We start from the raw sequence: 12,327 nt of genomic DNA, 5'->3' as shown, positions 1-12,327 counted from the left end.
TACATATTCGAATGGAACTCCACTCTTTTCCTGTACTCTCTCTCTTAAAGGGAGTGAGCACTTTCTGTGGCCACTCAACCATATTCCCACAGAGTTCAAGGGTTCCTTCATTCCTCATTTTTTCTCAGTTCCACTTGAGTGCTGATTGTCACGTCAAGGAAAAAGGGAAACAAACTCAGTTAGGTCAATGCTGTCAAATGTTGATGGTTTGTCTGGGCTTTACTGTATGAGACCCAGGATAACAGACTTCTCACAGTATAAGCCTGTGAGACCCCTACAGGAGCTCCCTAATTAGTTAGCTATGCAAGGCCTATCAGTGCAAAGTTCGCTTCGGGTCACTGACAGTAAGATGCAGCTCCTAGTCCCCATCCTTTACCTTGTCAACTGCTCACTTGCAATTTCTGCGGGTCTGAACTCCAACTGTAAAACTAACCAGCATCCTCTTTCACAAAAGCACCAGCTGCAAGACTCCAGTGAGGACATTGGAAGAGATTTCAGCTCTGAATGGCACTGAAATATTCTGCACAACAACACACATACCCAAAAGTTGTACAGGTAAACAATAAAACCCTGGTGAAATGCACTCAAAATCAGTAAACAGGGTACATGTGGTTTCAAATCTTGTTCAGACTAAATGGCACTAAAGACTATATGTATCAAGCTATTTAGTATTCGCAAAGACCGAAATTTTGCGAATTTCGGCCTTTGCGAATGCTAAATACCTAAATGGTATGTATCAAACATTTTTGCATCACAATAAGGAATCGCAAAATTTGCTATTCCTTATTTTGCGATTGCACTTAAGGAATTGCAAATATTGCGATTCCTTAAATGCAATGTATCAAAGAAAAAAATGCAAAAAATGCCATTAAGGAATCGCAAATTACCACCAACTTCTAGTTGGTGGTAAGTTGCGAATTCTTTTAATTATGCATTTTTCAAAAAAACCAAAGGTGTCATAAGACGCCCATACATGCCCTTAGGGCATGTATGTGCGCCATATGCCCCCAAATGTCTTTTTCAGGGGGGCAGCAGGGTGTTCTTGAGACACCCCTGCACCCTTGAAAAAATTCCTAATTTGCGATTAGCTAATTGCTAATCGCAAATTGCCCCTTCATTCCTATGGCTATGGGCCTCCTGGCCCATAGAAATGAATGGGTAATTTGCGATTAGCAATTTGCTAATCGGAAATTAGGAATGGTAAGGAATCGCTATAAAAAAACGATTTTGTACATACATACCGTTTTGCGAATTCCAAATAGCGATTCCTTAAAATTCGCTATTTGGAATTCGCAAAACGGTACTATGATACATATGGCCCTGTGTATTGTGCAGCTGTATGTTATCCGTCACTCCTAAGAAACTATTGAATTATCAACATATGTGCTCCTCTGTGATCCTGAATAATCGACTGTTTCCCCCCACACACATAGGTTATACACCTTCTTGTTGTATACATTTCAGAATCACAAACTTAAAATATTCAGTAACACTGCATCAAATTCTTCATTGTGCATCAATAAGGTTCAGCCTTCCCCAAACATTCAAAAGTCTTGTTTGTGCATTTAGTAACTCTCCAACTCAAAAACACATCAGTTCTTGTATGGTACAAGTCATCATATTAGTAATAAAGAAAACTTTATATTTTGAAAAAAGAGCACAATTGTGGGACTTTAATAAAATGATATTTTTTTTTGATGAAACAGTTTCTAGAATTACCTGAAACGGAGGCTTCGAACCCCATGTCATCTATGGCGTCTCTCAAAGCTTGTGGGTTGGTTAACGCAGGATCATATTCTACTGTTCCGTTGTTATTTGCCAGAGAAACACACACCGACTTGACCCCATTTTTTTGGGAAATGACCCCCTCAATAGATTGCACACAGGAATTGCATGTCATCCCTTGGATGCTGATCACTGTAATCTGACTTACAAGTTTCTGGCTGGCATTGTTCAATGGGATCGCAGGCGGGCGAGGTGTGGGTAAAGCACCCTCTGAGGGAGTCAGACTCGCTCCATTAGTGCCCAGACTGACTCTGAACTTGTCCGGGGACACTGCTTCCACAGCTTTCTGGAGCTCCTCTGGGTTGGTGACTCTCGGATTGTAGGTTATGATAGCACGCTTCTTCGCCAAAGACACCTGAATACTGGCGACGGAGGGGAGTGCGGAGAGCTGGCTTTCAATGTTTTTGACACAGGAGTTGCAGTGCATTCCCTCCACCACAAGTTCCACGGTTTTGAGGTCAGAAGATTGCTTTGGCCTTTGCTTCGCTTCCTCAACGTCTTTGGTGGGAGCATTTTTTAGCCGCTCAACGTCAATGGCTCCGAGCTTGAGGGGCTTTGGTTTGTTCTTGATGGATGCAATAAAGCCAGCAACTTCGATCTGGTTTTTGATCTCCGCCGCGGTAATGAGGTTAGGCTGGTAAACAATGATGGCCTCTTGGCTGTCCAGAGACACTAAAGGTGCAAAGAAGAGAAAAGAAAAATCAGATACTGTTAGTATAACTGAAGCCTCTGGATCTCAATTCTACCACCAGAACTTGCTTTCTAGTGCTTCTGTCTAATTTTATACGGCAAACTGTTTTAAAAAATGTTTGCAATCAGCAAAGTAAGATGTAATGGGGGGCCTCACTACAGGCCTTTATATAAAATATTTATTTCCTATTGCTGCTTGCACAAATTATTTCAGTGCCCTCAAGGAGTTTTCAGAATACCTCTAATTGCTCCTTCCCAGATATTAAGGTTTGCCCTGTCCACTAAATTTTAGGACATGGCTTGCCGAGGCGAGGGGTGAATTTAACATGAGCTGGTGCTACGTCCATGGATGATATCGTGACATTTCTCAACATGTATGGTTTTATCCCTTGAAAAAATGCTGGTGGTAAACGCACAAAACGAAAATATGATGGAACTTGGGGAACACACAATAAGTAAATGGAAGATCCTTATGTTCGGGGTTCAGACGCTATTGGTTGTGTGGTAAGGTTTGTATTCTGCCTCTGAAGGAAGGCGTAAGTGCAGAAAGGGCAGGTGCGCAGTGTGCAACATTAACAGTTCTGCTTCGGGCAGAGACTGCGCCCAGGATCAGAGACCATAAGTGTGTGTATGTTTGGCTGTAGCACAAGTCCTGATGATGGGGTCTGACCTAGAGAGTTAATGTTAGATCTGTACAAATGGCTTGTTCTGGTTGTTAACTCTCAATAGAGTTGAAGGAGAGGGAAGAAGTCAGGCTGCTATCTATTGCCTATCTTCACTTTGAACATTTAGAACCTCATCATGGAAAGATGCTCACAAAGTAAAGAAACGAATCCTGTATGGAGTAAATACCAGCATGGTGCAGCAAAGAAAAGGTCAAGGGGAGTTGGCAGTTCAGTTAGGGACAATAATGTCAGAAACGTTGTGCACCAGCAACAGTGCTAGATTTATTCTTAAGAGCAGACCTGCTAAAACTAGACTTTTAAACAGTCATGTCAAAGAAAGCAACCAAGGCATTGAAGAGTGCCATGGTGGCAAACAGCTCTTGCAATCACTGATAACTGTGTGGGAGAGGTGTAGGCTTATGTAACTTTCCAAGAGTGAATCAGTGCATCATCAAATACTTTATTCGGCTAAAAATGGCCTCAAAGGTACATGAGCGAAAACAATTGATGTTGAATATATAATAAGAAAGAGCACAGAAAGAGATGAAATAACAAAACGATTCTCCATTGCTATCCACAGAATAAAAATATAAGATTCAAATCACAAAGATAATAAAAGGATCCTTACATGGTACCATATCTTTTTCTAACCATCATTGCGCAGCGGGATGTAATTAACCACTGCAACACGTGCTGAACTACTCAGCTGTTGCCGGAAGGTTAAGGCTATCTTATGTTGCCTAATCCTAGTAACACATAGAATTGGTACCAAAAAGCTTTTCCGTGCAGAAGAATATAGCTTACCGAAAAAAGCATAAAGCACATTGTTCCATGAAAGCAACCATTATCACAAAGAAAATACGGAAGTGTGGAATCCCAATCAACCTGTCGAGGGAAGGGGGGGGCGCTAGAGGGCGCCGGACAAGATGGCCGCACTTGCGTGAGGCTCTGTCGAGACCATCTGACATTCGCCCATTAATCCTGCCATCTCCAATAACTGCACCCTGTAATTAAGCTGGGGGACCCCCGCTACCATCGGGGGCTCGCTGGAACCCTTTTTTTCCGACATCCGGGGCCGCACTGAGCGCCCTTGGGACCGAGCCGCGACCACAGACTTGGAGGAGGGGGCTGGCTGGAGGAGAATTCGGTGACTGTGGTACTGACCCTGTGACCACCTTGCGGACACCGGCTAGCTGTGCCGGGGGGGGGAGCATTGAGAACGCCTGAGATCGCTTAGGGGTGATTTTTCCCGCCGAGCGCGGTGGACTTCCCTGAACTGTGGAAAGGTGCACGGCTGCGGGCTGGAACTGGCGAGGGACACCTAATATAAAATCTAGAACCACTCTGTGCGCGTCGCCTGGCACATCTGCGCTGCAAGACTGCGCACTTGTATGTGCTGCATTATTAACCACCATGGGCAGACCGGAGAGGAACCAGCCGAAAATCACGTTTGAGGCGAAAAAAACTGCGCTCATGTCCTCCCAGGCGCCCGCTGACGCTAACCAGGGGGGGGCTGTGGGGGGCGCCCCGAATTTGGAATCTACGTTGATAGCCATGCAAAAAACCCTACAATCCATTGAAGGCACCATGGAGTCAGTCAATCACCGCCTAGACCAAATGGCGACGCAATTCGACCGCCAAAACGAGCGAATGGGAGAAGTGGAGCAGAGGGTATCTGCCACGGAGGATGGACTTGCCACAGTCTCGTCTAAAGTGTTCAGCATGGAAAGGGTGCTGGCGGTCATACAGGCGAAGAACGAGGAGTTGGAAGGGAGGTCCAGAAGGAACAATGTAAGGGTCACGGGCCTGCCGGAATCTACAAACGTTGGACGCATGGAGGACTACATGGAACGAATGCTCATTGACATATTTGGGGCTGATCAACTGTCTCGTGTCTTTATAGTGGAGCGTGCCCATCGCTCTCTGGCCAAACGGCCTCCGCCTGGGGCACCGCCGCGGCCAATTGTGGCCAGAATTCTGAACTATAGGGACAGGGATACTATCCTTCGGCTTGCAAGGGAAAAGGGCTCCATTGAATATCAGGGTAACAAACTTGAGTTCTATCCTGACTTCACCATGGCGGTGCAGACAGCTCGTAAAGAATTTGCTACGGTGAAACAGATGCTGAGAACTGATAACGTTGCATACGCCATGTTGTATCCTGCACGCCTCCGGATAGGGCCTCCATCGGATAATAAGATTTTTTCTTCTCCCAAGGCGGCCATGGACTACGCCAAAAAACTGAAAAAACGTGCCAAGGAACCGAACGGACGACGGGATGCTGAGGATGAGGGGCAGGATGAAGTTGCCTGAACAGTTTTGTATTGTTGACTGCAGCGGGAGCGCTGCTGCGGGGCACCGCGATGTGTCGCCCACACTGTCCTACATTTGGTTGTCATTGCCGGGTCAAGGGGCCCACTGGTGCCTGAATTGCTTTGTACTGATAACATGAAGGTTGTGGAGGGAGGGACATGTTGGCGGGTGATGTCTCCACAACTGCTGGTGAATTACGATTGGCTGGGTTATGTCTCCAGTGAGCATAGTAGAGACTTTTGCTGGGGATTGTTGGGTCTGGAGAGACTCACGCAAGTACTGCACTGCATGTTGGTAACGATCTCAGCTACGCATATTGCTCTATTGGTTGTCGGCACATCGGGGGCGCTCCTTGCAATGTACTCAAGTTTGATGGTTCATTACGGGATGTCTTGATCACAGGATCAGGGATGCAGGGTTGGAGATATCATTATTGAGTATGGTCTACACTCTCGTCACTACCTGGCGGGAGAGGTGTGCCGCTACGCCCCCCAATATGGGAGATCCCCACACACTGTTGTTTGCATCGTTGGGGGTTGTGGAAGGGGGGGGTTTGGGATGGCTTTGGCAAATTGGGTACGCTGAAGTGGGTGGTGGGAGGTGGGATGGGGCTTTGGGGGTTGTTGGGGGATTGTTCTCTTTCCTGGTCCGGGATGTGGGATCTGAGATGCTGGTATACTTTTTTCGACACTTCTGGTTGGGATTCAGCATGTGTTACAGAGGAACTCCTGTCAATTCCGGGCTGAGGGGTGCAGTGGGTTGGTATCTAGGGTGGAAGCGGGGACAGATCTATTGGCTTTTGGGAGGCTTGAAGACCTGGCGACATGGACAGGGGGGTAAAGTAAAGTGTGTTACCTGGAATGTGCGGGGTCTCAATAGGCCGCAAAAGACTAGACAAATGCTTGCTTTTTTGAATAGGCATGGTGCACAGGTAGTATTCCTCCAAGAAACACACCTTCAGGGTAAGGCGGCTGAAATGGTGGGCAAACAATGGGCGGGGGTGCGACTGGCCACTAAGTACTCTTCCTATGCACGGGGGGTGATGATTCTGATAAAGAGAAATATTCCCTTTGAAGTGATACATGAAGAGATTGACCAGGAAGGTAGATATGTCATTGTGCAGGGGAAACTGTGTGGTACGCTGATTACTCTTCTCAATGTGTATGGTCCAAATGTCGATGATCCTGATTTCTATGTTACACTCTGGAACAAGCTCTATCTGCTCGCACCATCGGCTATCCTTTGTGGGGGGGACTGGAATGTCACGCTGGATTCAGATTTGGACAAGAAACAGGACAGACCTACTGTGCGCAAGAAAGTGGTGGATGCGGTATGCGAGGGTATGAATGGGCTACAACTGCTGGATGTATGGAGGCTGCGAAACCCGACCAAGCGGGAGGGCACTTGTTACACATCAGCACACAATACATGGTTGAGACTGGATTACTGGCTGGCGACTCGGGATGTTAGTGGTTGGGTGGTGGGTGCTGAACATCTGCCTCGCACTATTTCTGATCATGCGCCTGTTACACTGGTACTGCAGATCCCAACGCATGCTCCAGCTCCTTTCACCTGGCGGCTGTCTCCAGGGGTGCTGACTGATCAGGTGTTGTCTGAGCGACTGAGGCAGATCATTGAGGAGTTTTTCGTGAAAAATGTGGGATCTGTTGACAATATGAGTATGGTGTGGGAGGCCTTCAAGGTGACGGGGAGAGGTGCGTGTATAGGACTAAGATCAGGGGTGCTCACGTCCATCAGGGACTCCATGGCCAGGTTGGAAAGAGAGTTGTTGTCCCTCGAGCGGCGACTGGAAGGGGGTGCGGAAGGCACAATACTTGCAGACATTAGATCAAAAATCACTGAATACAACGAGTTGGCGGAGCAGGAGGTGAAATTTCTATCTAAACATGCTACTGCTAGATACTACGGCGAAGGGGGCAGACCAGGGAAAGGACTTGCGGATCGCATCAGGGATCCATGGGCACGACACTGCACGGTGCAGGAGATTGAAGATCAAGGGGAAGTGGTGACTAACACGGGGGGTATCTTAGCCTGCTTCACGAAACATTATGCGCAACTCTATGAGCACAGGGACACGGCTGATGAGGAGGAAGTGAATCAGTACTTGGAGGGCGTCGCCTTAGTATGGCTATCCAGAGGTCAGCAGGAATTCCTAATGCATCATATCACAGAAGCCGAATTCAGGGACGCAATCGCAGCTCTTCCGAATGGGAAGGCGGCTGGCACGGATGGTCTGCCCTCCGAATTTTATAAAACGTATGCGGATTTGCTGATTCCGCAGCTAGCGCAGGTCTTGGAGGAAGCGTTTGAATGTGGACGACTTCCAGCGACTATGAGAGAGGCGCTGTTGGTGGCGCTGCCTAAACCAGGGAAACCACCGAATAAGTGCGATTCATATCGTCCCCTTTCACTTATGAACACCGATGTCAAAATAATTGCCAAAGTGTTAGCTACGAGATTACGTTTACTTCTGCCAGTCATGGTACTGCCGGATCAATCAGGATTCATCCCCCTTAGATCCACTACACATAATCTAAGGACACTTTTTGCGGTCCTACACCTGCTTAAACCAGACCTGGCTGCAGCCGCAGTCATGCTTGACGCGGCCAAGGCCTTTGATTCGGTGGCGTGGAAATATATGCTGGCCGTCCTGCACCGGATGGGGGTACCGCTCTTTTTCACATCACTTATTGCTTTATTGTATACAGCGCCCATGGCGAGAGTTAGGGTCAACGGTCATGTGTCCTCCTCGTTCCCGATACAAAGGGGGACGAGGCAGGGATGCCCCCTGTCGCCGTTGCTGTTTGCCATCATGATGGAGCCTTTGGCCTGTATTTTGCGGCAGAGGTACGCGGAAGCGGCGTTGAAGTTCCCTCTCAGATCTTTGGCTGTGTCGATGTACGCGGATGACATGGTCCTGTATGTCAAAGACCCGGTAATCCATCTTGAAAATATACTCCGCGAATTCATTAAGTTCGGTCGATACTCCGGCCTCTCTATAAATTGGGACAAATCCATAGTACTACCGCTCACGGATGCGACTCACCAAATCCCGCTGGAGTTCCCTCTGGAGTGGGCAACGGAGTCGGTTCGCTATCTAGGCATCTGGGTGCATAGGGACAGTCAGGAAGTCATACGGGCTAACTATGGTGTTGCAGTCTCTAAGTTGGAAGATCAGGTGGCGCGATGGACTCGTCTCCCTCTGACACTGGCTGATCGAATATCCTTAATTAAAATGGTAGTGCTGCCAAAATTTCTTTATCTTTTTGTGAATATCCCTATCCCGTTGAAATCGCATTTTTTTGCAAGGTTGAAATCTCTATTGATCTCACTCACCTGGGCCGGCAAGAAACCACGTGTAACTTGGGAAGTACTGATCAAACCGTATGCACTGGGTGGGTTCGCCATGCCGGACATGAAGCTATATTATCTATGCGCTCAGGCGCACTTTGCGAGTTACTGGTTGAATGCTCCACCGTATACCCCACATGTGGCGCTTGAGGCAAGTGCAGTTTTGCCATATCCGCTGAGGGCCATGATGGCTAACAAGCACTCGGTATTTGAGAAGGGGGAGATCGATACTGTGCGAATCACGGCGAACGCCTGGGAGGACCTTGGTAGACGGGCTGCCAGATTGCCATTGTATGCACCGGCTATGCCGCTACTGTACCACTCAGATGTCTCGGTGTCCTGTGAGATTGGGGGATTGCAGGTTCTGAAGGAAGCTGGAGTGCAGTCCATGGGGGACCTCTTTCCAGGGGCGTCATTTCTCTCCTTACAGGCCATGACAGCACGCTCCACTAACACTGTAATGGCTACCTTTATCTATGCTCGTCTGCGGGCAGCAATAAGAGATTTGTTTCCAACGTACCCGGCGGAGCCGCTAACGCTCGGGGCATTACAACTGCTCTACACAGCTAAAGACAGAACCAAATTGCTCTCTAAACTATATAAAGCTGCACAGGAGGATGAGGGAGGGGGGCGGCCTTGGCCAGAGCACGCTGGGATAGGAGCCTTCCAGAACCTCTGAGCGATGACGAATGGAATGAATGCTGTAACATGACTGGGGGATATGTGATTAATGGCAACTTCCGCCTTCTGCACTATAAATTTTTACATCAGTGGTATTACACCCCGGTCCAGTTGGTCAGGTATGGGCTTCGGGCTACTGCCCAATGTGTCCGGTGTGGTGCTGACGATGCCGATTTTGTACACCTGGCCTGGGGATGTCCGCGTGTGTATGACTTCTGGAAGGGGGTAACTGAGAGACTGACCGTCATGATATCCAATGAAGTCAAGCTGGATGTGCGCCTCTGTCTTTTGGGCATTGGCTCTGGCGTATCAGCACAATCGCGTCGGCTTGTGGTACTGGCACTGCAGTTGGCTAAGAGGAGAGTTGCTATAGGATGGGGAGGGAGGAGGACGCCTGATGTGCAGCTGTGGCTGAAGGACATGGCCTATTGCAGGGACCAACTGCACTGTTACTATGAGGGACTGCCAGAGAGGTCTCGCCCGCAGGACGTATGGGCTCCGTTTACGCTTTATGTGCTGTCTCTGGAGGACTCGGATAGTGAGAGGAATGAGATCGCTGATTTGTCGGGGGGAGAACAGGAATCCGCTTGAATGCTGCCTAAATGCGTATGAGACGTATGAGCTATGTGGGTTGTGTGAGCAGCGGTACCCTTTGTGCTTTTCACATTTGACCTGGGAAATTGATGGGAATTAGCCACCTTTTGGTGTTTCGCTGAGATTTGGGTGTTACAGGAGAGACTGTGGGACGATACCTACCTAAGTCATGTACTCTCTGCTAACTACTGTACCGGCTGCCTCTTGGATACTATACATATTAGACTTGGAATACTCACTGGGACCAGGATCGGGAGGGTTGGGGGGGAGTTGGGGATGGTTGTCGTTTACCTTTGTTCCTGCAAAAATTGAAAAAAAGACCGAGATCACATAAGGGCTGTACGTCCGGAATCACTGGTGTGCTTTGACTATTGCATATGAACATCTGTGGTGCCTTCATGGGCGAAGCATTTCCTGAACATGCGCTTGTGTCGAAGTACTGTATTGCTAAGCCTATCTATATTGTGTGGTGCACTGATTGCGGCCGGCCCTGCAAGTGGGTTGTAGGCACACCGCTGTGTATATGAATAATGTGCAATAAAGGTCTACCAAAAAAAAAAAAAAACCTGTCGAGGGAAGCCATAAATAAGTGTGCATCAGTTAGTTTCCAGAAGGGTCTTGCCTCAAGGCGAGGTAGGGCAAATGAAGACCACAGACCATAAACCAAAGTCTGGACTGCACAAAGATGACCAATTAGCACAAGATGTATTTTCCACCAGTCCTCCCCAACAACCTCCAACTAGTGATTTTAGTGTAATATGAGGTCGCACAAAGCTCTAACAAATAACCAACAAAACCTGAACATTCTTCAAGTCCGTTAGACACAATTGGTCTTGCAGTATCCTGTTTTGAGGTGTGCTCCTGGGGATTAGCTGCAGGTTATGGGTTTGGTGATCAGGATGCGAACAACCCGCACATTTTACTACATAGGGTTTCGCCAACAAAGCATTACACTTCTCTTGGTATTTTGGTCTAGGAAGCACTCTAGGGAGGTCTGTAGGTTGTGCAGTAGGTACAGGCAAGGTATGAAACCTTGCCAGCAATCATTAAGCCATACCTGCACTGTGAATATACAACACCCTTGTTTACCCTTTGACTGTAGGTCAGTGCTGTAAAGGGGTTGCACAGGCAGCGCAGTCAACAAAAGCTGTCACATAAAACTTTGATCATACTACCGCATAGAAACAGCTAAGAGTTTCTGTTTTCAACATTAAAAAAGAAAATGGTGCTAGGCATTCAGTAACCCATTGCCCCTGCCAAGTGCATGAGTCACAATGAATAGGGAAACCCAACATCTTTCCTCTGATGTAACAATTGACATTAATGACCGTAGTGATATCCTGATGAGCTGCTTAGAACAATTTTCTTCTTGCTTTTTTAATTTGTGAGGAATCTACAAAAAACGTCGCAGAATTCTCATTAAAATATTATCCCTTGCGTTAACAAATAAGAATTGTTTTTGTTAATTTACTTGCATAACTCGGTCTGTGTCCACGAGTATGGGTGTGTATATGGGAGGGTTTCTGCTCCCATTGCATTTGCAATTGCTCATTGGAGCTGCTGAGCTCAGGTACCACATTGCACTTTGCATCAAAACTCTAAAAAATGTTTTCTTTGTCTGTATATAAATTATCTGGAATTCGTTAATTTTTTTAATCGTAGCATTTAGTTGACACACTTTAAGATCTCTCCCTAAAGGCCAATACCGGGCACACGTAGCACATGGGAACAGATTTTATGTAGCACAATGAATGGCTGAAAGTCTCAAAAGAATGATGTAAAAACATTTACCCAATGCAATGGTACTCATTTCATTCTTGAAATGGAGAGAGGCTGAGTGGTGAGGCCTATTACACCCTGTGAGCTTCAGATTCAAATCAGGCCCAAACTAAGCAGGATTATCTCTGTACTGGATGCTAAATGTTCCATCAAATTTGTGAGAAACTGCCATCTTTCTTGCATGGTATGCCCCCACTTTGTGCTGAATTTCTGATGTGCTTTGACTGAGTGTTGCCCTGGGCTCCTGCCAATCAGGTGCACAGGGCCTGTGTTCCTTCCCTAAAGATGTGTTGAAACTAAAACCCAATTGGCATCTCTGGCCACATGTCGGTCCCTGGTAAATGGTACCCTAGGTACCCAGGGCATTGTGACCAGAGAAGACCCCTAAGGGCTGCAGCACTTATTGTGCCACCCTTAGGGGCCCTGTACCCTGACACACACACACTGT

The 12,327-nt window shown here is 47.4% G+C and overlaps 1 protein-coding gene across 3 annotated transcripts in view; it reads right to left on the bottom strand.

Annotated features, from left to right (window-relative positions):
* ATP7A (ATPase copper transporting alpha) overlaps positions 1 to 12,327 on the bottom strand; it is a 568,605-nt gene that overhangs the window by 240,567 nt on the left and 315,711 nt on the right. For all 3 annotated transcript variants that reach the window (XM_086918413.1, XM_086918412.1, XM_086918414.1), the window contains exon 4: positions 1,720 to 2,457. In XM_086918413.1, coding sequence (XP_086774539.1) covers positions 1,720 to 2,457 — 738 coding nt within the window. The remainder of the gene's footprint in view (positions 1 to 1,719; positions 2,458 to 12,327) is intronic.

This window comes from Lissotriton vulgaris, chromosome 4_1 (genome assembly GCF_964263255.1).
Source record: "Lissotriton vulgaris chromosome 4_1, aLisVul1.2, whole genome shotgun sequence".
Taxonomy (NCBI): Eukaryota; Metazoa; Chordata; class Amphibia; order Caudata; family Salamandridae; genus Lissotriton; species Lissotriton vulgaris.
Note: the sequence above shows the minus strand (reverse complement) of the source record. Positions and strands in the feature narration are given on the sequence as shown.